Source organism: Macrobrachium rosenbergii, chromosome 50 (genome assembly GCF_040412425.1).
Source record: "Macrobrachium rosenbergii isolate ZJJX-2024 chromosome 50, ASM4041242v1, whole genome shotgun sequence".
Lineage (NCBI taxonomy): Eukaryota > Metazoa > Arthropoda > Malacostraca > Decapoda > Palaemonidae > Macrobrachium > Macrobrachium rosenbergii.
In genome coordinates this window covers 4,038,444-4,064,146 of record NC_089790.1, presented here as the reverse complement: position 1 = coordinate 4,064,146, position 25,703 = coordinate 4,038,444, and the positions used below count along the sequence as shown (strand labels likewise).

The window sequence follows — 25,703 nt, the reverse complement described above, 5'->3', positions numbered from 1 at the left end:
TATCAGAATTCACCATCGTTTTCTGTTGGTTTCTGTCTTTAAGTTTTCTGGCTACATTGTCAGTTAAATCTAAGCAGATTACAAGAGTCTTTATCTTACTGTTACCCAGATAAAGAACATCTGTAATTTCGGATATTGTTGCTATCTTAAAAAGAGTTTTACTTTTTTTCTTGTTTTAAGAGGGTATCTTTCATTTTTATGAGTATCGTCTCTCTAGAGGATTACTGAAACTAGAAATGCACTGTTATTTGAATGAGTATCGTCTCTCTAGAGGATTACTGAAACTAGAAATGCACTGTTATTTGAATGTTTACTATCTCCGGTTAAATATAGCACCTATATATTATAGATATGTATAATTATAGACTTAGGAATAAATACAACTTCACAGCAACTTACACTAAAGGTTTGAACGTCTTTGGTAGTGCTAAATGAGACAGACAAGAAAGGTGGCATAAGGACTACGTAACATGCTGACAGGCTCCCATTTTTCTAAATCAGTGGAAAGAGTTGTAAGACCATAAAAACATTGTAATGTCAAGAGTTGGAAGGGAATGGGAATTTGAAACAATTGTCTGTATTATCAGTATTTGCAGTTTCCAAAAACAGGGAAAAGTGCAGAGTTAGGAAAGAGACTAGGTCCTTGTTACCTCAGAGAAGTCTTCAGTGCATAATTGTCAAAGCGTTGATTGCTTAGGCGATGATCCTGCATTATTTGCATCAATTCTCGCTCCAGATTGTAGACCTGAGGTTGTAATGCTCTTAACAGGGATTTAGGTAAAACTACCTGTGACTGGCAAGGTTTCTTTAATTGCATGCAACTGGTTTAAAAATCTAGCTGTTGCTCTGCATCCGGTACATCTTTTTTTCCAATTGCACAAAATCCAGGGTATTGCGAAAGTCTTCTTCCAAGACTTAAGAAGACCTGTCTATCCCCTTGTTTGGTCCTCAGATACCGTACTGACTCGTGTCTGAAGTCATTGACTAAAACCGTAACTCATTAAATTCTTATTCCAGGTCTGAGTTTTAATCTCTGGCATAATCGTTCTCTGAGCTAATTGCTCATTTGTAAACTTTTTTTTTTTTAATAATTCTGGCCAGTCTTTACTGAATCCATAGGAATTATAAGTCTGATTATCCCTTATTTTAAAGAGATGATCTCATCTTTGAAAAGCCCGTTCCATCCTGGTACACACTTGCAACTGAGGTCGCTCGCGAATATATGCTATTCTTAAGAGAAATGTTTGAAATGTGACACTGAAAATCTTTTTAATTCCCATCTCTGTCTTCTCGGATATATTCCGTTTAACCTTCATGTATTTATGCTTGCTATTTTATTCAGCGGATAAAGTATGCGTCTTGACATCTGAGATTTGATCTCAAATTTTAATTTTTCTGAGAAAATAACCTTAGGGTTTAACACGATCGCTGATGTTGCAGAATCACTGCTCACTTCATTGTTGCGTGAATTCAACCAAACTGGAAATGTACCTGATTTTATAAGTTATATTTGTATTAATCTTCCCTTATTTCTTGGCTTAGTCGACCTTTTCGTTTCCGTGACAAAGAATCTCTTACAGCGATCCAGACTAGGGATTAAGATGAGTTTATATATATATATATATATATATATATATATATATATATATATATATATATATATATATATATATATATATATATATATATGGAACGACGAATATAAATATAATATAAAAAAAAAAGAATAACGGAGTGGTTGCGTTGTTTTCTTGTCCTTCGTGGATATATATATATATATATATATTATATTATATAAATATTTATAAACATGATGTGTTTGTATGTGTATGTGTATGTTTATGTATGTATGTATAACTGATTCACGAAGATATGGAACACGACGAATGTATAAATAAAGGCAAATGCCACAAAGGAAAAAAGAATAACGGAGTGGTTGCGTTGTTTTTCTTGTCCTTCGTGGAAATATATATTATATTATATTATATTATATAAATACTGTAGCGTCCCGATAAACCTGCACGGAAGGATGATCAACGATGTGTTTGGTTTACCTACAGCATTTAGTATTAAAACAACTTTGTTAGTAATTTTTTTATTCAAACATTTATTACATTTTACAGCATTATAGATCTATATGTATAAAATTTCTCCCCCACTCTCTCCTCACATCTTCATTAGTCACAAGAACTCAGTCGTTTCGCGTGGGCAACGTAAACAGTCTTGAAGCTTCGTTAGTCACAAGAGCTCAGTCGTTTCGCGTGGGCAACGTAAACAGTCTTGAAGCATCGTCAGATATATTTCCACGCATCAGGCCTAGCGCCAGAGGACACTGGTCAGGGAGAGAATGAAGAGGGAGAAGAGCAGAGTGAAGGCCACCAAACTAAATTCCCAAAAGGTCGGCGAAATGGATGTCTCTGTTTTCATGAAGAAGTCCTCTACCCTAGACATGGTCCCGTTGTGAGGATGGCAGGATGACAGCTGGAGAGCCCGGCATAACAGGCCGTAGACGTCCACTTGCTCTACCGGCCCCACCTCGACCCCTTTGGCGAAGGCTGTTGGCGAGATTAATAAAGATTAAGGTCTTGAACACCTTTAGAAGAGGATGCTGGAGGTGTTTAGAGCAATTAAGACCCTCGGCAGTCCTTAGAGAAGGCTGCTAGTGAATAAAGATTAAGATCAACTCATCCAGGAAAGACTACTGGTTAGATAAAGAAACATCAAGGCCTTTAACTTCCTTTGGTTAAGTCTGTCTGTAAAATAAGGGAAAGTGAATAAAATATTAAGAGCCTCGGCCCTCTTGGAGAAGGCTGTGAGTGAAGTAAAGGAAGATTGGGATCAATTCCTCTAGCATCCACTGCAGGTGAAATGGAGAATATTAAGGGTATTAAAACTTTTATCGTAGACTGTTAGTGAAATAAAGTACTCACTGCTTTTGGCATAACAAAGATTAAGATCCTCAATGCCTTGGCGAGAGCTGTCAGTGCAAAGATGAAATATTAAGATTAACTCCTCCAAGTACGGCTCTAGGTGAAAAAGGGATTAAGATCATCAACTCCTTTGGATTAGGCTCCCTGTGAAATAAAGATAGATGAAGATCAACTCCTTTATGGCCATCAACTCTCTTTATAAAGACTGTCACTGAAATAAAGAAGATTAAGGTCAGCTCTAGACGTAAGCACAGACAAAAAGAAATAAAGATCAATATCAATTCTCATGGTGACATTATAGCTAAAATAAAGAAAGATCAACATTCTCAGATCCTTTGTGAATGAGATATTAAAATTTTTTGATGTAACGAGAGTGATAGGTAAAAATATAGTTATCAGTGTCCAACTCCTCTGGCAAATACCTCTGGTGAAAGTAAATCGTAATTAGATCCTCATTTCGCCTGAGAAAGTCTGTGAGTTAACACCCTTAAGAAAAGTCTCTGATATAAAGGTGAAGACCAGCTTCTCTGTAGGTGGCTGAAGAGAGAGGAAAAGATTGAGGTCCTCTGCTCCTCTGATGAAAGCTGTTGGTTAAGGAAAGAAAGATCGAAGCATTCAACTCTTTTGGCAGAAGCTACAGGTGACAGTGAGTAGTAATAGGATCCTCAGTTCCCTTGACAGACGGTGAATGAAGATTCTCAACTTTTCAAAGGCTATCATTGAAATTGAGATTTACTTCAATTTTGGCAGGTGAAATGGAAAACATTAAGGTCTTCAACTCCTCTGGTGAAGCTGCAGGTGAAAGAGTGAAAAGCTACAATGATTCTCTCAAAGAAAGCAATGCAAAAAGGGTAATTGTTTAATATATTTTGCGCCAGAGATGGTCGAATGACGTCAGAGACAAGGGATCCACAGATACACTGAGTGTGGGCTTTCAGCCAAACGCGAGAAAAGAAGAAGTCGCTCGATTAATTAATTCATCTCAGAAGTCAACTCCAGCAGGAATGCAGAGGGTCTCACTTGTGAAGTCTGTTGTGCATTCTACGCACAAAGCCCCTCCTTTGTTTTGCTTTCGGTCAGGGATTGTTTCTTTTCTGTGTTGTTTCTTTTCTCTTCATTTTCATTCCCTCTCTTCTTTGTTAGTATTACCATCCACATGATAATGACAAAAATATTCAGAATTTAACTGCAAATGTGAGTAATAAATTCACAAAAATAATATTGTGGGTTGTCAAAAGGGGTTAATTATTAATAATGGTAAAATTTAAATAACGTTTTCATCTGTTTGTTATACAGAGTGAGGTAGAACTCCATATTGATATATACAGTAGTTGGGCCTTTGACTGATTTTTTTTACAGGTCTTCTGTGTTTTAGTAAGCCATGGCACTGTGGTATCAGTTTCCAATTTGTGGTTCCACGGAAGGCGCGAATTTTCATTTAAAACACTTAAAAGAAATTCTCATTATTTCATGTAAAAAAAACTCTGCACCTTTTAATTTTTCGTCCTTGAAGGATCTTTTTTATTTATTCATTTATTTCCCAGCCCGAGAAGAACCCTAAAAGAGTTCAGAGGTCTGGTTAAACAAATCATTTATAACTAACTAACTATTCATTTATTAATTTGGCGCGGGCTAAATTGACATATTTCACTGTCTTTGCTGTAAGAGGTTGGCAGCAATTCTCAATTAGGGCATCAAGAAGGATGTTTTTCTTTAGAAATGTAAGAACGGTACTTAATAAAAGACATCGCATTTCGTGGAAACTTTCCTCTCATAGACTTATAGAGCAGTTATTAAACTGATAGTATCATCATCATCATCATTATGTACAAGAGAGATGGAACAGGTTACGTTTAAGTGGTAGAGTGTAAGTGAGTTTTCTGGTTGGGTCTTTTTCCAGTTAATTCAGTCATTCAGAGGAAAACACTGAAGTTTTTCCAGAAAGGTGTGGAGTTGAGAAGGATAATTTCTGAAAGCTTTTTAGTTTCAGTCGGGTATCGATTTTACCTGCACGATGCCAAGCGTTTAATCTTTTTATTTTAGGGGGGTGCGAGACCCCGTAAACTTAAACTGTGTCTTCATAATTCTGTCCTGGTTTCAGAGAGAAAATTCATGCAGGACATGAAAACAGGCAAATACTCGCCAACTTTCTACAAACAGATAACGCTAGGTTTAGCCCAGCTAGGATAGTTGTGCAATGAACGCTAAGTTTAGTCCAACTAGGATAGATGCTAGGATAGTTGTGTTTTATTAGCATGAGAGGCGTGTGTACAGGTAAGGAGAGGGGATTCAAATCCTTAAAATACTAACTGGGCTGTTGGATATTATTTATTGATGGGAAGCATTTCACTGAAAAATATGGCGGCCTGTTAGTCAAAAGACAAAACGCTGAGATTATGATAATCTAAATTGATATTGAAAACAATGAGGAAATGCACCAGAAATCATTACCGAACGCAGTGACACAGTAGAAGTTATTAATTATATATATATATATATATATATATATATATATATATATATATATATATATATATATATATATATATATATCTGTGTGTGTGAATGAACGATAGCTGTCATCTGATTCTCAATGTGTTCTCTACTTCAGGAAACTGTCTTTACTCTAGTCTTAATGAAAGATTGACCATTGTTCGTTTGTATGAAAATAATTGCGATGAACCAAGTAAAATATAATCGTAAACGGTGAACGATCTCTTTCGCAGTATGATAAACGAAATGCCAAAACAACAGTAAATTGCCTCGTCAGGTAGCAGAGGAATTTGCGCAAACTTCATTGGAAATAAAATTTAAATGTGAACTCAGACCTTTAGGTAAAAAAAAAAAAACCATTTGACTGCTTCCTGATTGATATAATATTATCTAAAAATCAGAATATGAGAAATGCCTAATTGACATGATGCCCGCTGTTTTGTTTTTAAGTTAATTGAATTTGAATTCCTATCTCTCCGATATTGGGTCATCTCTGCGGGACTTCGGAGATTCATAAGGTTCGGTTAGCCATATTTCTCGCATATGACTTCGCACTTTCTCTCAGTAAGCTTATTTACGTCGTTTTATCACAGAGCTATTGATCTGTTTCTTTCCCCCATCTCAAGCGGTGTTCCTCAAGGTTCTTTTCTTTGACCTTCTGTTTGTGCTCCTCTGTGATGGTGGCCTTTTATAATCTATCTCTTTTTCTTTCATGTTTTTGTTGATGAATTACTTTTTTTTTTTTTTTTTTTTTTTTTTTTTTTTTTTTTTTTTTTTTTTTCTGTTAAACTCTCAGTCTTCGTCTGCTAATCGCACTCAGTCTCAGATCGACATATCTCATATTTTAATTCACACCTTGCGAAAGGAAATCTCTTAATTCAGTCAAATTCAGTGCCATCCAAGACGGACTTTCTGTAAATTATTCTGTAAGATTCTTTTTGGCGTGTAGAGTGCTTTCATTTTTGATTTCTGATGTGAAGACTAAGATCTCCTTATCTTCACATCAGTAAGTCGGCTTCGTGTTTATATTTTATTTTGACGCAGCCTAGTCTTTCCATCACCACAGTTATTACTATGTCGGGCCTGTTCGTCCTTGTTTGGGGTATTGCTCACATTTTTTGAGGTGTCTCTTCATTTGTCTCCCTCCTTTGATCATCTCTCGACACTAGGTGGCACTCTCATTCTTTTTTATACGAAATATTTTGGCCACGTTGTATGCCCACTTTAACTCAGGGTAGATAGTGAGATGTTTGCGAGACATGGAAAAAACTGTACATAACGATCATTAATATTTTAAAATTAATTTTGTTCTTTTTTTAATTTACGTAAATAGAAATGCATAGTTCATCGCCTGTTAGAGTAATGTCCTTTAAATTGTATCTTAAAAGATTACGAACCCGAGAAGATGAAATGTTATTGCAGCTATCACAATCTATAGAAATGGTGAATGGGGCCAGGGGGGATTTCACTTACTAAAAGTCAGTGCTCTCTTCGATACTTACAAGGTCCCGTGGCGTAGAGAATTCCCCTCATGTTAGGGTTCTGGTTGAATGTGTTGTCGTAGCCGTGGTCGGCAACGTAGATTGGCGCGTGTGCTGGCACTGCAAATGCTTCATCAAAGGCCCGAATGTAGACTCCTGCAAGAATCGGTGTATGTATGTAAATATGCATTTCTTTGGTGTTTTCAGTGGCGTTCCTAATGCTTCCACTTTACCCTTGACCATTCTATCGAATGAACACCATGAAGACCGTATTCTTTGGAAGCTTGAATTTCAAGTCAGTGGCCCCTTTGGTGGGCTTCTTCCATATGACTAAGGTTCATCTTATGTGAATAATAATAATAATAATAATAATAATAATAATAATAATAATAATAATAATAACAGAGTACCATGACGTTCATATAATACTTATACTTTACCCTTGATCATTCTGTCGAATGAATTCACACCGTGAACACCGTATTCTCTGGAAGCTTGAATTTCACGTCACTGGCCCCTTTGTTGGGCTTGTTGTATATTACTAGGTGTTCATCTTATGAATAATAATAATAATAATGATAATAATAATATTATTATTATTATTATTATTATTATTATTATTATTATTATTATTATTATTATATAACAGAGTACCATTTGTATTAAAGAAAATCGGACCTCTGTCTTGAGATCGTAACGGCATCTGCCAACCCCAAATCAGCAAAGTCATGGCACACGCTTCACTTTCTGTACCCTCTCTCGGGTGCTGCAGTTCAATACAAGTCAGTGAACCCCTCGCCAAAAAAGAAAGAAAGAGGTTATCCTCGCAGCCTCTCTTATCTTAGCAAAACCCTGCTCTGATTCTTCTCTTTAGAACCGAGATGTAGACTCGGTGCCACTGCCTAATCTTTGGCTGTACAGAACTAGAGGCTAATGCAATTACTCTGTTATCACTGCTGAAATTCTCTAGAAGCCTCATTAGCCAAGTCTTTGTTTTTCATTAATAATATTTTTTGAATGGGGTCAGTCGAATCTTTGCCTGTACAGAATTAGAGACTAATGCAATTACTCTTTGTTATCACTGCTGAAATTCTCTAGAAGCTTCATTAGCCAAGTCTTTGTTTTTCATTAATAATATTTTTTAAATGGGGTCAGTCCAATCTTTGGCTGTACAGAACTAGAGACTAATGCAATTACTCTGTTATCACTACCGAAATTCTCCAGAAGGGTCATTAGCTAAGTCTTTGTGTTTCATTCATAATATTTTTTGAATGGGGTCAGAGGTTATATTGGTGACCTTTTTACCTGGCTTTGCAATGGCCATGATCTCATGGATTAATCTGTGAGACCTGTAGTTAATACAGTTACTTTTTTATCACTGCTGAAATTCTCTAGAACCCTCATTAGCCAACTTTTTGTGTTTCATTCATAATATTTTTTGAATGGGGTCAGAGTTTATTTTGGTGACCTTTTTACCTGGCTTTGCAATGACCATGATCTCGTGGATTAATCTGTGAGACCTGTAGTGGTAGCGCTCATCCAGTTCATCCTTGAGGTACACCTCCACTTTGTCTTTAATGTCAGGGCACTTTCTCAGGTCTTCGGCTACCTGGGAAAAAAATATGAATATTAACAGCAAGAAAAATTTAGAGGAAAATTGATAAATATAATTTTAAAATATTTTCTTTGCTCATAAATTATCTGGGGAAAAATCAGATGAGCAGTTGTTTATTTGTTTGTTTGTTTCTTTTTTTTTTATTGAAAACGATTCGTCAAATAGCGTATAACCAGGTCCTCACTTAATGAAAAGTATCTTCAACGGTAGGTAGGAAATGCTTTGGAATTATCAGTAACATACTAGAAGTATGACTAAAATTTGCATATCGTCAGACATCGGGAACGAAGAATATTATTAACGTAATTAAAGGTTACTAGTCTTCTGAATGTTTCAGCAACATACAGAATGACTGTCTTGATACAGCTCTGTATGAATTTCAACGACAGTACCCATTCTAAGGTCAGTTGCTTAGAAAATAGCTATATGTCATAACTTGTTCCAGCATTGTGTCTATATAAGTAATGAGCATATGTTAACTGCAACATATTTTCTGGTGCCTTCGACGGCCTCAGAAATAAGAACTACTTGACAATAGATTACATTCTAATAGTTTTATCTACCCGTAAATGCATTGTTAATTATAGGAAATTATCGCCAATGGCCTCGGAGATATGTATCATGATTACTTCATTTCATTAGGTAAAGGAAGGAACGAAGACTTCGGAGCGATCTTGGAAATAAGAACTACTTGACAATAGATTACATTCTGAGGGTTTTATCTATCCTGTAAATGCATTGTTAATTAAAGGAAATTACCGCCAGTGGCCTTGGAGATATGTATCATGATTACTTCATTTCATTAAGTAAAGGAAGGAACGCCGACTTCGGAGCGATCTTGGAAATAAGAAATACTCGACAATAGATTACATTCTGAAGGTTTTATCTACCCGTAAATGCATTGTTAATTATAGGAAATTATCACCAATGGCCTCGGAGATACGTCTCATGGTCAAGTAAACGAAGGAACGCAGACTTCGCAGCAATCTTGGAAATAAGAACTACTTGACAATAGATTACATTCTGAGGGTTTTATCTACCTGTAAATGCATTGTTAATTATAGGAAATTATCACCAATGGCCTCGGAGATACGTCTCATGGTCAAGTAAACGAAGGAACGCAGACTTCGCAGCAATCTTGGAAAAATAAGAAATACTCGACAGTAGATTACGTTCTCCTCCCTAGAATATCTGAAATACACAACATCATCGATTTCCAAACCGCCATACCTGGACGCGGTACTCACACGCTAAGAGGGAATTAAATTGGGTAACGCAGCGAAGCAAACCGGGAGGAAGGATGGGACCCGAGCCTAAGCCTCCTGTGAATTCAAGATGTGAATCTATTAAGGGGAACAAATATAGGATTTACCTGCGAAGCTCTCGAGTCTCCTGCCATTTATAATTCTGGGATATCAGTGATTGCGGAATTATGTCAGATTTAGCTTTTCGGATGCATTATCTCTCTCTCTCTCTCTCTCTCTCTCTCTCTCTCTCTCTCTCTCTCTCTCTCTCTCTCTCTCTCTCTCTCTCTCTCTCTATATATATATATATATATATATATATATATATTATATATCTCTCTCTCTCTCTCTCTCTCTCTCTCTCTCTCTCTCTCTCTCTCTCTCTCTCTCTCTCTCTCTGTATATATAATATACATTTTATACATACAATATACATATATATATATATATATATATATATATATATATATAATATCACACATATATAAAATGTCTATTATATATGCAGTACATCTATATGCATACATATTTAGAGAGAGAGAGAGAGAGAGAGAGAGAGAGAGAGAGAGAGAGAGAGAGAGAGAGGGAGAGGAGAGAGAGTGGCGGGGGGGATGAGAGAGAGATACCTGTAGATGACAGGGTACTATGATAAACTCTGTCCCATGAAAAAGTTTTTGAGGAAGCTCAAAAGACTAAGTTCAGATCAGTTCTTTTTTCCAGGAAGAGTCTGAAATGTAATTTTACTTTTGCTTTGTGAGAACATTAGTTCTAAAGTGGCCTTCACTCTCAACATTTACTTCAGATCATCTGTTTTTTTGTGTGTGTTCAGGAAGATGTAACCGTTTTTTTTCAGGAAAATGTAAAAATAAGATAATTTACACAGCAAATCTGAGTTATTTATCCCAATAATACCGAACGCCAAGTATAGACGGAGATAGAATCTAATCATTCATTTGGATAAATAAATTTTTACATTTATTTAATTATTTATCCAAATAAATAGATAAATAAATCTAATAATTTATTTATCCAATTGAATAATTAGATTCTATCTTAGTCTACTTGGCGTCGGGTGTTCTCAAACAGGTGGTTTCAAACCTGAGAAAAGTAAAGTGTAGGCCAGCTTGCATTAGCACTTCATTTTAAATAATGAGTAACATTTTATCGTTATGTTTTTAACCTAAACATATGCCAGTGAATAGATCTAAAGTTTAAACATCCCAAAGTTCACTTCTCTGATAGCTTCATTCATCATCAGGCGACTAAGATTAAGTTTACAAATATTTCACACTGTGACATGAAGAATCATGATATAGATTTGTCACGAAAAAAGGAATGTGAATCTAGGACATTTTTAGGAGAGAATCGTACAAGGCTGGGCGTTTAACTCCGAACGGCTATCGTGAGGCAGAATAATTAAATTCCTGGATGGTTATTACATCTGGAATACGACTCACTGCGAGGTACATGAATATATTCCCCTGGCTGGAATGGCTCTTGGAACGGAATGGAATGGGTTGTAAATCTCGGTCATTTCCGATCTGTAACTATTGTCGATAGCAATGAAGAAGAAACTGTTAAAAGTTTTTTTTTATGCTATTGAAGTAATATAGGAAAATTTAATAGATTTTTTAATGATTTTTCTCTGTAAACTTCTTTGTTTTACGATACCTCAGTTCCAGTATTGCATTGATCGTTCAGATTTGATGTATATTTTGATATGTCCAGGAGGTATTTTTTTCCAATTTCACCAAAAATCAACAGAACTATTTATAAATACGTCCAGACATAAAGTTCACTCGCACAGGCAAAAAGACGAGGAGGAGGAGGCGTTGTCTGCATTACCTGTTGCTCGTAGCCCGGAGCTGGCAAGATGTTCACGTAACTTCCGTACTCGGTGGTGGAGAGGAGTTGTCCCCGATCAATACACGGGGCGATGTCAACAAACTCTAAGTCTTTGGGAAGAGTGTAGGTCATCCCGTGGTCGCTCAGGATGACTACGTTAGTCTGACAGTCGGGAAGAGAGAGAGAGAGAGAAAGAAAAAGAAAAAGACGTCGTTAGGAGATGCCAAGATTGAAACGAGAATTTTAAATTTTCCTGCCTGAAATCTCTCGCATACATTCAGGCACTAATTTAATATTGTATTTTGTTACAGACATCCAAGTTGAGTTGGAGATGCTGTGACCAATAATAATAATAATAATAATAATTACAATTACTTGCAGTATTATTACTGTTTTGTCGACGGCTATTGCATAATACAAATCAAGAAAATCACCTTAATCATTACATTCGCCAGATGACTGAAAAAGTCAAACGCAAATAAAAGACAGATTTCTCAAACAAACTACAGTAACATTCTTTTTACGTCTTGTGTAACCCAGTCAGTGGATGTTTCAGTGGGTACCAGATGAACTCGCCTCCCACTGGGGCTAATTAGACTGGCATAAGGCCAAGAATAATATTACGTGCTTTCTGAGTAGGAATCCGATGACATCACAGAGGCGTTTCGTAACACAAATGTTCCATCCTGAATCTCGTGGATGTGAGGTTGAACAAATTGTAATTACATCAAGGTTTAGCGCTGACAAGGCACTCCTTGTCTAAGTGGATTCAATTCGACTTCTTGCCTTGATGTATCCTGATGTCACTTCCGGATGTGGTCCGTGTGTGAAAAGAACCAGACGTAAATGAGATCATTTGAAATGATGAAACCTCACTTGAATTGAATGTGAAACGTTCAAACGATCCGTGATATTCTTGTCCCTCATGATATCACTGATGTGATTAGGAAACCACACTTTGAGTTTTTCATTTACTAAGTTACCTGTTTCAAAAACGGAAAACACGATGCTTCCATTAACTGTTGGTAAGTGAAACTTCCATTCTGTTTATTTTTTTTCTTTTGGAATCACTAGAACTAGATTGAATTTCAAACATGATGACACAATAAAGGTGTTGACAATAATTGAATGGCTCACAAGGGTATTAGAAGCCATGTTACCTTCGACCTAATATTTCTGAAGATTGAATGAAATTAATCAGTGTCCTTTTGCATATAGGAAACTTTAACGAAGGAGAGTGTAAGAGAGGACGAACAAGGACTTGTTAAAGGATAATTTGGTTTTGGGAGAAGAAGATATTGTATGGCAAATGAGGATGCGTAATAGAATTGGCAGTGAATCGGTGCGGAAAGTATTGAGAACATATGGGAAAAGGTGATAGTTTTTAATAATAGCTAGCTTATTTTCTCCTAGGGGAAGTTAAAAAATTATACTATTTCCATAATAGCTATTTTTTTATTCATAAGGGAAGTATATCTATTCTTTTTCTACCGGACATGTTAGCCTGATCTGGCAAGAAAGTCGCCTGTGGTTAGAACATAATAAGATTCACATCAAGCCAGGATAATGCTCTCCCATTCGGCTGCAATCTCTCTCTCTCTCTCTCTCTCTCTCTCTCTCTCTCTCTCTCTCTCTCTCTCTCTCTCTCTCTCTCTCTCTCGTGCGAGTTTACTCAGGCATTAAAATGACGCAATATGAAACGTAACAACAGATTTCTAAAGGATTCTAATTCACGTCATTCTCTCTCTCTCTCTCTCTCTCTCTCTCTCTCTCTCTCTCTCTCTCTCTCTCTCTCTCTCTCTCTCTCTCTCGTGTTTATTCAAGCACTAAAATGACGTGATATGAAACTTCACAATAGAAACTCTCTCTCTCTCTCTCTCTCTCTCTCTCTCTCTCTCTCTCTCTCTCTCACAGGCATAAAAATGACGTGGTCTGTCTCTTAAGAATTATAATTCACGTCTCTCTCTCTCTCTCTCTCTCTCTCTCTCTCTCTCTCTCTCTCTCTCTCTCTCTCTCTCTCTCGTTTTGTTCATTCAAATTACGTGATGTGAAATCTCTCTCTCTCTCTCTCTCTCTCTCTCTCCAGAAAGTAAGAAAACGTGGCAGTCCCTTTAGAAATTCACTTACACTATTGTACATCTCCCTGGTCTCCAGAGCCTCCCAGAGTCCTTGCAACACTGCATCCACTTCCCCCACCGAAGCCGCGACCTCTGCCGAATCTGGCCCGTAGTAATGCCCCTGGCGATCAACCCCACCTGTGTAAAGCTGGGAGAAGAAGAAAGTAGTTTTTTTTGGACGGAGAAGAAAGTAGGTTTATTTGGACGAAGAAGAAAGTAGCTTTATTTGGACGAAGAAAGTAGTTTTATTTGGACGAAGAAGAAAGCACTTTTATTTGGACGAAGAAAGTAGTTTTTTTTGGACGAAGAAGAAGTTAGTTTTATTTGGACGAAGAAGAAAGTGGTTTTGTTTGTACGAAGAAGAATGTACTTCTACTTGGACGAAGAAAAAAGCACTTTTATTTGGACGAAGCAGAAAGCACTTTTATTTGGACGAAGCAGAAAGCACTTTTATTTGGACGAAGAAGAAAGTAGTTTTATTTGGACGAAGAAGAAAGCACTTTTTGTATTTTTATTTGGACGAAGCAGAAAGTGCTTTTATTTGTCAGGGGACGTGACATTTAGTGAACGAAATGCCCATATAAATGATACATAAAAGCAGGGTTTTTGATGATTCGCAAGAGGTCCCATAGTTAGGGACATAAGAAGTAATGATATTTTTGATTAAAAGAAAATTAAGAGCATTGCAGTGATTTTTAGAATAGCTGGGTTGTTGACACTATGGACATTTCTGCCTCTTCAGCAGCTCATGCATTGATTTGTTCTGCTGTTTATTAATTATTCTTCTTTTGTAGGTTTAGGAAGAATTAAGTGGTAAATAAGAAGACATATTCTGATTGCTTACTTTCAGGGTCGTCTCGTTTCGTACATGGGTAATATTCTGTATTAGCCTTTAAAAATAATACATTGTAAACTATGATGATTCACCTCTGAGCATTTTCTGATGTAAATGTACATTTTAATCATTTAACAAACTTAACTTTAATGGCTAATGCTCGCCTTCGTTTCTTCATTTGAGTTTACGAATATTTTCGGTACTCTGATTCACAACAAATACACGAGTTAGTGGTATTTCGGTGTTCTTAAAATGTATCTGCTTATAATTTTCGTTATTGTCCTTTGCAAAGCTTTAAAATTAAATATCTTCCCATTGCCCTCTTCGGAAATTCCAGGAAACACAGTGACAATCTCTTTAGGGGGGGAAAATGATTCAACACCTAACTTTCAGAACACTATCGTGCACTGAAAGCTCAGCCCAGTGCAAGCTCCCAGGCGTGTAAACCCGATGCATATAATCATTGGAGGCTCTTAGACAAGCCTTGCTGTTGCTAATCGAGTGCAGAAACCTTCCCCTTGATATCTGGTTGGCGTAGAGAATTTTCACTCTTTTCTGGTCATTTGTAAAGCTAGAATGCATACCTGTTTGCACATGGATTTAATAGGTATTGAGGTACCTGAAGTGAATCTTATGTAGATGCAGTACTTTTACTATCCGTTCGGTATTTTATTTTTCTTTTTATTTGCCTCTGTTTCAGGCATCCATGTTATAAACCCTGTCCCTCCTTTGTAAGGTGATGTTCATTGATCAATTAATTATTCATCCTTTCAGACTAATTTTTAAAAACGTCTCCCTGCATTTTCGTCGAGCATTCAAGACATCTCCCAAGAGGCTTGATTGCTTGAAGTATATGGCCTTTAAAGGGGAATATTCATAAGTATACTTGTGACTGAAAAAATTATGAGGAAAAGACTTTGCTAGATGACGTTTGTACAGAATAGATGAAGGAGCAAGATAATGGATGTAATGGTGAGAAGAGTAGTGGCTGGAAGCATATCTGATCATTGTTTGGTTTAAGCAATAGTCAAGAGATAGATGTCAGTTTGAGAGGAAGGCGCTAAAGTGTGATTATAGCTGAAAGTAAGGCAAGTGAGTTGGATAGCAAGGAAGTGGTAAGAGCATATCACAAGTAAATGTTAGGGTTAAAGACACAGAGGCGGAAGTTGTGTATAAAACTCAAAGACGAGTCTATAAGAAAGTTTATAGGTATATGAGGGATAGGAACTGGACTAAATATAATCTATAATCATCAGAAAGTGTGTATTTCCTTAAAACCAAAAGAGAGGAAAACTGGTTCATAATCTTACCATGATTAACTGATAATCCTCCCCTTGAATCATGTCCAGGGCTTGATGAAGTTGCTTCACAAAATAGTGAGAATTCGCGGCATTGAAATCGTAAGGCACACAGTACTTGGGCAGAACTCCATCCCACGCTACGTCACATCTAAAAAAAAAAATAATAAGTTGAAAAGTAGCAGAGAGGAAGAGGGTTGGTGTATAGTGTACAGACAAGAACTTTTGCATGGTAGGTGAGCATTTTTAATGCTACCACTCAATCATGAAAGTTTGAACCACCATTACTAGGTAAAAGTAGAGCGCAGCAAATTCAAAAATCATGAAAGTTTGAACCACCATTACTAGGTAAAAGTAGAGCGCAGCAAATTCAAAAATCATGAAAGTTTGAACCACCATTACTAGGTAAAGTAGAGCGCAGCAAATTCAAAAGTTCACAACTAAGAGAAAAGGGTTAAGCACCAGGGTAGTACTATAGGCAAGATTGTTTTTACATAACCCACAGCTGTTCCATCCTAACCTAATCATATTCTCATATTCAGCGTCTCTCTCTCTCTCTCTCTCTCTCTCTCTCTCTCTCTCTCTCTCTCTCTCTCTCTCTCAGAAGGATAAATGCATAAGTTGTACCTCTGTGGCATTGCATAGGCAATCTTCAAAAACGTGTTGGACAACAGCTATCGTTCATAGAGAAGCTTGATATTTATTTTCATCAATTTTATAGTGAAATTTTATCTGAAAAGCCGTTGACTGAGTTTTGTTAACACCATAGAAATATTTTCATTTTCCTTGCAGCGCATTTCATTTCTTGCATCTTCTTTGTGAAATACAGTGAACAGCATTCTTTTGAACTTGATGTTGACCCATTTTCATGCCAGATTATTGGCAATTCGCAAAGATTCTATATCGTTACATTCGACCAGCGAAGATGTAAATGATAACGATTCATCTAAGCAATTTAAATAAAGACTAAGCACTCTAATTAATCAACAACTGCTGATTCTGATTGTAAATGTATTTTAATCAAATAATATTTAAATGTTGTTCTTGTTTGTGTTCATCTAAAATGGCTTTTTGAACATTTTCCCAAAATTCACAATATTTAGGATGGCAATCGGACAGACGAAAACTAGATTTCTTTAGTCTACAATCGAATCAGTCGTCGTTTTCTCTGAATTCCATTTTGGCTCGTTTTCTGTCAAAGGGTTCATTTTATGACCACTGTTAATATTTTGTAGGTTCACTGTATGACCACTGTTAATATTTTGTAGGTTCACTGTATGACCACTGTTAATATTTTGTATGTTCGTTGTATGACCACTGTGAATATTTTGTAGGTTCATTGTATGACCACTGTTAATATTTTGTATGTTCGTTGTATGACCACTGTGAATATTTTGTAGGTTCATTGTATGACCACTGTTAATATTTTGTATGTTCGTTGTATGGCCACTGTGAATATTTTGTAGGTTCATTGTATGACCACTGTGAATATTTTGTAAGGATAATGCATTATTTGCTGTACTATATTCTCCATTAAGATTATTAATGACGAGAGATGTAGATTTATATTTGATTTTGGTGTTTTACTGAACCTTTCGTATGACATCTGGATTGTGACGAAGGCTGCTACATACTCGTACGCTATGTCGAACAGTGCACGCTTTAAGGCTTAAACAGTGCCAGTTGACAACGACCGATTTAATTAGTAATTTTGGAGTATCTGAGCAGAGATGTGTATCAAGGAAAAAAAATATGCTGGAACTCTTTAGGAGTTGAATGAGTTTGTCCAATGTAATCGTATTCTTTCAGTGTGCAGAAAATGCTAGACCTTTTACAGTGTGTTAGAAAGAGCAGTTAATGAGTACCATTTGTGCATAGTAACCGAAAGGAGCTTTGTCAGTGTACGCTCTTTTACGTATGGTAGAGTCGATAGCTAGTTTAGAAACATCTCTAACTTTTTGGGGTTCTTGTAGAAAATGGCAGTGGTCAGGGATTAAATTAAACAGTCTGATATACTATTAAATAAAGTAAAGCTAAAGACATTTATAGTTGTAAAAAAAGGGGGGGGAGGAATCTAGTATTAGTGTAGATAATGTATTAAACAGTATGAAAGAGAAGGGTATAAAGTAAAACTGCCCGCAACTGTATTTGTGGAGTAAGCGCTTAGGAAACAGACAACCAGGAACCAGGATTTTGGAATCTCTATGAATCCACATGTCAAGGAATCCGTTACGTCATTGTTGGATATTTGTTTACAGATTCTCTCTCTCTCTCTCTCTCTCTCTCTCTCTCTCTCTCTCTCTCTCTCTCTCTCTCTCTCTCTCTCTCTCTAAGATTTTAAATAGTTTGGGGAGAACTAAATAATCGAAATATCTTTCATCAAAAATTTTCAGTGAAACCAACATCGATCTTCCCACCTAAATAATAATTAAAATGTTGCCATGGCATTAAGTATAACCCCACAGACACCTGAAAGTGCTAGCGTTCAGTTATGAAGGCCAGGAAGGCTATAATGAACTAAAAATTGAAACTGAATGATGAAATATAGCTATAACTTACAAACTAACAACAGAGGACACTGATGTTTACTCCATTTTTATATAGATGTCCGAAAAACAATCTTCCGAGTAAAAATGATCCCGGAATGAACTGCGTCAATAATCATCGTACATCAGAATTTAGAAGATGCCAACAAAGATATGAAAATAATTTTCTTCTTACCTCGACCAATAAAACAGGGCCGTATTTATGTCGTCTTTCGTTGTCGTTATCCAAAGTGGCTCCGCATCACTCCACCACTCGGGATCTTTAGTTGTGTCTAAATCGTATAGGTCAAACTTGCTTTCTTTTGCCGAGTCGTACATGAAGTTACTGACTATACCGTGGCTCTCTGGATATAGGCCTAGAGGAAAGTATTTTAAAAATTACTTTCGTAATCTTTTCCTGCTCATAAATACACGCTCAGGATTTTTATTTGGATATAATTTAAGTAGATCCTTCATTTTCAGCCTAAGTGAAGTGTTCGTATAAAATAAATGATATAGGCTAAGCGCTGGGGAAGGCGTATCAGCTATTGTTATTACACTTTCAGAATCGAATTACCTTGGAGTCTCATTTGTATATAAGAGGCACTAACTCTCACCTGTGACAATCGTATGCCAGTTAGGGAAGGAATTCGGGGGGAAAACTGGATTCAGGTACTTTGCTCGAACTCCTGCAGACGACAGGTGATCAAAACCCGGCAGACCGAGGCCCTTATGAATTTCAGTATAGTCCCACCTGAAACTGTGCATGAAAGAAAACGAATATCCTCTTAATGGTATACTATGATGATACGACCTGAAACTGAAATTGGATATTAAAATCAAAGAACTGTTATGCAGTACTTGCAGTGGACGGGGAAAACAGATTGGAGATAGTGGCTACTGCATGTGATACCCCATGTGCCGTACTTGACCTAACCTGACCACGCTAAATAAACCTAAAATAGACCTAATCATATCTCCAAGATAATCTCACCTTGCTTAATCTTTCCTGCTGCGAGGCTTCATCCATTTTATGAAGACGTTATTCATCCATTTAACTAATAATGACCAGTGTTCTTGATTCTTTCATGAGGTAAGCTATACAAGATACAGTGTTGCCTCTTACTTCCCAGTCACATGCTCAAAGTGCAGTGTTTCGAAAGATATCTGCCATTTGGAAAAAAAGTCTTTGAATATTTTTTCCAGCCCGCAATTCTTGTCTTTTGTTTTTCTGTACCAGTCTCCCTTTGTGGAGCATCACTTAACCTCTTTCTTTATCTTCTACCTACCCTTATAATCCAAGTTATCAAGTGATGGTCTAAAGTCACTTTGTTCACAATAATCTCTTATCAAAAATTGTACTTGCATTTTTTATTGCAACTTTAACGTTCTAACATGACTTTTGAACCCTGTGTCTTCCCTGTTATCGCCAACTTATGAGCCGAGAACCTTTAACGTTATGACTATCTGTTTAGTTTTCTTGTAGATGCTCCTTTTTATAATTTTATATATATATATATATATATATATATATATATTTTTTTTTCTTTCTTTTTTTATCTGGGATGAAACGGGACCTTATGGCAGTTTTAAGATTTGGTTCTAACGATACAGTTTTCTCGGATGAGCCTTTGGTGAATTTCCTAACTTCTTTTTACGTGGTAACTTTATGTAATGGCCAAAATTCTCTTATAGGTTATTTAATTGCTGGTTATGCAGGAATCAGATTAAACTATGTATATTTTAAAATTTCAAAATAGTCATTTATTTTATTTTACCATGTCATGTATGCCTTATGACACATTATTGTTGTTGAAGATTTAGCCAGCACAATGCCGGCACGGGCTCTTGACACATTACGCCACGTCTAAAGCCTTTCCCGAATCCACACTAGCGGGCACTGCCCGACAGGTAAACACTGTTCCCATAACCCGTTCCACTATACTGACCGACCGAGTATGGAGCCAGGACGATGCTATTGTCTGGTAACACTGCTTCAGAAGCGAGAGAAAATATAAACAGCTGGAAGTGCCGGACGGGCATGCCCGCTAGTGTGGACAGGCCATAAGATTTTATTCGGAAAGGTTTTTGTAAATTGTAAGCTATTATCGTTTACATTTCAGTAAAAAAAAGAATAGGGTTACGTTATTCTTGTGATCACTCAGGAAAAATCCCTCCTGCCCACTACCATCAGGGGATCTTTACTGATGATTAAAAGCCTCATGAACTGAAAATATTGACACCCAGCAAAAGGTGCCTCCTAGGAATGCTCCCTTTGTCTTTAAAATACAGTAAATTAAGCAAGAACCAAGAAGGTGTCACTATCATCTTAACATTAGGGCAACGCCACCAAAATAGCTCTACAGCCTAATACTATTAGTGTTTGTACTTTTGTGTTAGTAAAGAAATAAAATAGCCGTTTGTGTCCTTACCGTTCACGAATGTAAGCTGGTGAGATTAGTTTAGGTTAACTTATTAATAATGTCTCACCTAAATGGAATACTGCGGCAAATAAGGATAATTCATTACAAAATCGTTTGGTCTCATACAGCCATTTGTGATGAAAGTTTTTAAAAATAAGTGCATTCTTCCCCATTATTATTATTATTATTATTATTATTATTATTATTATTATTATTATTATTATTATTATTATTATTATTCACAAAAATCTCTTAATAGCACGAGTCACTAAAATAGTGAAGAAATCCACAGTGGTGTATTGTAAATTTATTTCTATATATTTCTAATATATATTTACATTTGCACAACTGGGTTTCTTCACCATTATTATTATTATTATTATTATTATTATTATTATTATTATTATTATTATTATTATTATTATTATTATTATTATTATGTTGTAAGGAGGCAGAATCTACTCTATGTAAACAAATTCACACTGAATTCACGATCCCAAAACTTAGCATAATTTAAACCAGTGGTACTTACCCATCAACTAATATGACGATCATGTCAGGAACATCTCGCTGTGAGGCTCCATCTGCTCCATGAAGCCCCACCAACGCAATTAGGAGCACTGGGAGAAGAATTTTCATCACCATGCCTGTACCAAAACACAAGGTTAATCCGAGTGAATATTTATATTGAGAACAACGCTCATTTTTTCGTTAGTCTTGACATTAACAAACGTTTCGTTCGTTATTATTGCAACTGTTTGTGTATTACTGTCTCTTGTTCTTTATATAAATACGAAGAAAATAACGTGAAATACAGTTTATCTGAATTAATACTCTATATTTGAGTTCCATTTTTTCATAAAAATTCTTATTCATGATACCGGATGAGGCAGTCATTTTAGTCAAGAACACGTAACGATCGAGTAAAGGTAGTTACAATTATAAAAGTAATAATAATATAGGTAGACTAAATTGATAAAATGTAATGACCGCCTATCTTCCTTGGTTAGAATCATTGCGCTATATTCAGTAAAGAAAAAACATGCTTTACAGACCATTTCTCACGTGAATTCAACCTTGTCAAAATTTCTGTCACTTTAATTTCGAGGGATTTACCTTTTATTATTCCGTTTATTTATTTTTTTTTAAGTCCAGACTGTAACTTTTTCGTTTTTTATCACTTACTCCTCCTCCACTCTGAACTTGAGAACTTTTGCGTTTCCTTTGTTACTCCGGAGTTCTCTGACCTTTCTCTGTTTATTCAAAAGACAAATTAATTCAGGTTGTTCTGTATTTATTATGGTCAAAGTAGGTTGGCCTTGTAGCATTCTCAGTTTTAGGTAAAATTCTATATTATCTCATCACCACCTAATTTTGCTTTCATCAAATAAGTCTCATTTCATAAATACTCTTCACTGCAGCGGTCTCTGCCATCTTCTAGAGAATGTAAGAACCGAATGATATTTTTATGATATTGGGAAAAATTGTTCCTCACTTCAGCCGGGTAGAATTATTTCAATTTTGTCACAAAAGATTACTCGTGTACGCTCCCAGATCTTGAAGTTCTTTGGATGCATGTTTAGACTTACAGAGAATGTGTAATAAGTACACAGAACCTGCCAACATTGTTCCAAGTGTGAATCATGATGCTCTGTCCAGTACAGAGCTCTCAGAAGAGGGACGTACAGTATGTGCCACTTACTGCAAATCAAATTGTCCTGAAGAGCAATGAAGTGCTTCCTACAGTCATCGAAAACCGAATAAGCAAGGCGCTGTTCATTAGAAGTCCCGTTAAACAGTGAAACCTCTTCACGACATTTTAAGCACTACAACACTACAGCACTAAGCAGTAATCTCTCAGAGTAGTGTATCTCCTTACAAGCCCAAGGGTCTGCTTCAATGAAAGTTATCACTTATCTCCAGGTTTCGGTAAGGGTCCGGCCTTCCTGATATGGCTAATAGATAATGGGTGATTTAACTCTTTGATCAGTGACTATTTTTATATATTGCGATTACGTAACACCAGATGATTCTGCACTTTTTGCTGTAAGTATTGCTACTACCACTTTGTTGTTAGTATTTAATAATATAATATTGTTGTTAGTGTCTAATAATATAATGTTATATACACTAAAGTCTTGCGTTCGACAGCCTAAAGCACCTCATACTGTTTCGATCTGGTCTGAAACAAAAGATGAAAAACCTAAATTGTAGTTTGCCAAAATGGGATAGTGATTCTTTGCATTTCACACAGATAAAGGCTGTTGATAACAGTCTAGGACTCTAGGTCATGCAAAAAGCCACAGAATTTTGTTGCAAATTTTTATAGCCGCACGTTGCTCTAAAGCAGACTTTGATTGAGATCATTAACAGATATTTATTTTAAAATACATATAGAGAAGATGTTACCTCTGTATGTAGCCTGTGACATTGTGGTCCTTCTTAATTGTACTTTTAAGTATATTGGAAGTTAGATATTTTTTGGGGGAATTGACACTTCACACATTGATATCTTCAAATACATAGCTATAAAAATCATAGTCTTATAAATGCAAGATCAGTGGTTTTACAAGATGCCGGTTACATGATCTGTAATCAGTACTGACAGTGTGTTTCTTATCTTTTAATGGGCATGATAAAAAATCTGTTTAAATTTTACATGGTTTCGACGTGGGATACAAACAAACTCAAGAATTGTTAACATGCCAAGTCTTTCTATCTTATTAAACACCCTGTTAGCACTCATTTTAAATCGCCTGACTATCACGCACATACACACATATATGTGTATGTATATATATATATATATATATATATATATATATATATATATATATATATATATATATATATATATATATATATATATATATATATATGTGTGTGTGTGTGTGTGTGTGTGTGTGTGTGTGTATGTATGTATGTATTGCGTGTTTTTGTATGTACTAATGAATAGAATACTTATCCAAGTTTCCTATGAGTCATATAGTGATATCAGTTACTCTCCTAACCAATCAGTCGGTCTTTGCTTTTATAAAGTGATTGATAAACAGTGCAGAGTCCGTCTACTGTACAACGAACAGACGGATTCAGCATTTGTTTTAGTAGATTCATCCATTTCCACTGTTTTTCCTAAAGTTTTTGTTTCATCAGAATTAAAAAGTTGCATAAATTTAAAACCTTCAGTGCGACGATGCTACTGTTTCGTTCTTGATTTTATGTCCGTCTTATTTTATATTCCTCATTTCGAGAAAACTCATGAAAATCATATTCATCAACAACGTTATTCGTAACACTGTCTCATTCTTTCATCACCCAAACCACATTCGAAGCATTTTTTATTTTTCTGGTGTAATTTCACGAAACAATACGTTTCCGATGTACATAAAAGAAACAATCATTTCCTATTCTTGATGTCTGTGAAACCTCATTAAATTTGCCATAAGGGTTTCATTAAAAAGTCCTTTAATGGACCTAACTGGGTGTCTGTTTCTTGGACTTTCCACTGTACCGTAGTTTGACAAAATTATGCTACAAACATATCGTTATTAAAAAAGAAAAAGAGCCATTTTGAAAGCCGCCTCCCCTTAGCTGAGCCAGAACTCAAAAACATTTGTCATTAAACTTTGCGTAAACGTAAAGAGTTGGTTGAGAATCTTTTGAGGTTTTACAAGCTTTTTCCCTAAAATTGTGATACTGGCATACTGGCGCTCATTTTCACCAGTCTCAGGAAAACCCGAGAAATATTTTCTTCACGCAGTCACATCTTCAGTCTGTATTCATTGTGAGCCACTTTTACTCGGCTTTGTATGTATATGTATATGTATATATATATATATATATATATATATATATATATATATATATATATATATATATATATATATATATATATATATATATGATTATTATCACTTTTATCACTTTTGTATGTGATTCATTTATCACACATTACCACAGGTGAAAAATAAGAGACGGGTGTAGGTCCTGACCTGTTTTGACTTTATTTCCAAGCCATTGACGTCAACAGCTTGGAAATAAAGTCGACACCGGTCAGGACCTGCACCCCTCTTATTTTCACCTGTCTCTATTATTTCACCTGTGGTATATGTATATATATAGTCTTATGACGAACTATGTACTGGCCTGTCAGAAGTACATCCGGCAAGTGCAGTTCTGTTGACGTTGGAGGTTTAAACGGTTAGATACAGCGGGTATCTGACGCATGCACTTGTGCTTTTTTATCATGGGCCAAGTGCATGGATACAGTTTGATCCTTCGAACACAGAACCGGTGTCGTCACGCTTCCGGGGAGAAGTGATAGAGTGAGTGCATAAGTGAGTGTGCACTCTCTACTGGTATATTATGAGAGGAACAGACAGTAGCGAGGGGACTTCGTTTAGTGGCAGGTTATGATTTGCTCGTTGTGCAGTGTTTGAGAACCGCCACTGTGAAGATCTGTCATTTGCCGCCATAGAAGTGAGTAAGATAACTCATTAAAACTTATATCTTTTCCAGACATTATGTTTAAATACCTCGCTTGTGTTGCAGTGAAATTCCTCTTGTTTCTCCATTGTGCATTTTTCTGTTTCGAATGTGGATTTCTTTTAACACCATTTCAGGTTTTAATATATGATACGTTTCTTTTGACGGGAATTCTTTGTTCGTCCTGTGAGGACGAATGTTTTGGAAGTGGTGTTCTTTACATACTCTATGACATTTATTTTGGTGGAGAATAATGATGACCTGTTTATTCTATTTGATGACCAGGGTGTTAGTCACTAGTATTGGTTGGTCTAGAATCATTAATCTGCTTGTTTGTGAATCAGAATTCCCTCTAGTTATGATTTCCATTTCAGGGGTGTGAGTCACTCCATTTCACGACCGTAGTTTTTGC

General features: G+C 36.1%; 2 protein-coding genes across 4 annotated transcripts in view; one reads left to right on the top strand and one right to left on the bottom strand.

Annotated features, from left to right (window-relative positions):
- Positions 1-2,079: 2,079 nt before the first annotated feature.
- On the bottom strand, positions 2,080-22,673 carry LOC136832510 (glycerophosphocholine cholinephosphodiesterase ENPP6-like). Its single transcript, XM_067093424.1, has 10 exons — positions 22,509-22,673; positions 21,339-21,453; positions 19,001-19,143; positions 18,580-18,760; positions 15,871-16,009; positions 13,736-13,873; positions 11,609-11,770; positions 8,381-8,513; positions 6,926-7,060; positions 2,080-2,555 (listed from the first exon to the last, which is right to left on the bottom strand). Exons 2-10 carry the CDS (start codon positions 21,449-21,451, stop codon positions 2,317-2,319), a joined length of 1,383 nt encoding a protein of 460 aa, XP_066949525.1. The 5' UTR covers positions 21,452-21,453; positions 22,509-22,673; the 3' UTR covers positions 2,080-2,316.
- Positions 22,674-25,149: 2,476 nt separating this feature from the next.
- LOC136832509 (uncharacterized) overlaps positions 25,150-25,703 on the top strand; it is a 52,485-nt gene continuing 51,931 nt past the window's right edge. Inside the window, exon 1 of one of the 3 annotated variants that reach the window (XM_067093418.1) lies at positions 25,150-25,285. The gene's annotated coding sequence lies outside the window, so the exon portion shown is untranslated. The remainder of the gene's footprint in view (positions 25,286-25,703) is intronic. The other 2 variants (XM_067093419.1, XM_067093423.1) reach the window with 2 other exon arrangements.

What these genes read in the sequence shown, in the direction of transcription:
- LOC136832510 (XM_067093424.1), bottom strand. Translation starts at nt 21,451, where the DNA reads ATGGTGATGAAAATTCTTCTCCCAGTGCTCCTAATTGCGTTGGTGGGG. An exon ending in ATCGTCATATTAGTTGATGG is followed by an intron (nt 19,144 to 21,338) that starts GTAAGTACCACT and finishes TTTCATGCACAG; the next exon opens with TTTCAGGTGGGACTATACTG. An exon ending in AGGATTATCAGTTAATCATG is followed by an intron (nt 13,874 to 15,870) that starts GTAAGATTATGA and finishes TTCTTCTCCCAG; the next exon opens with CTTTACACAGGTGGGGTTGA.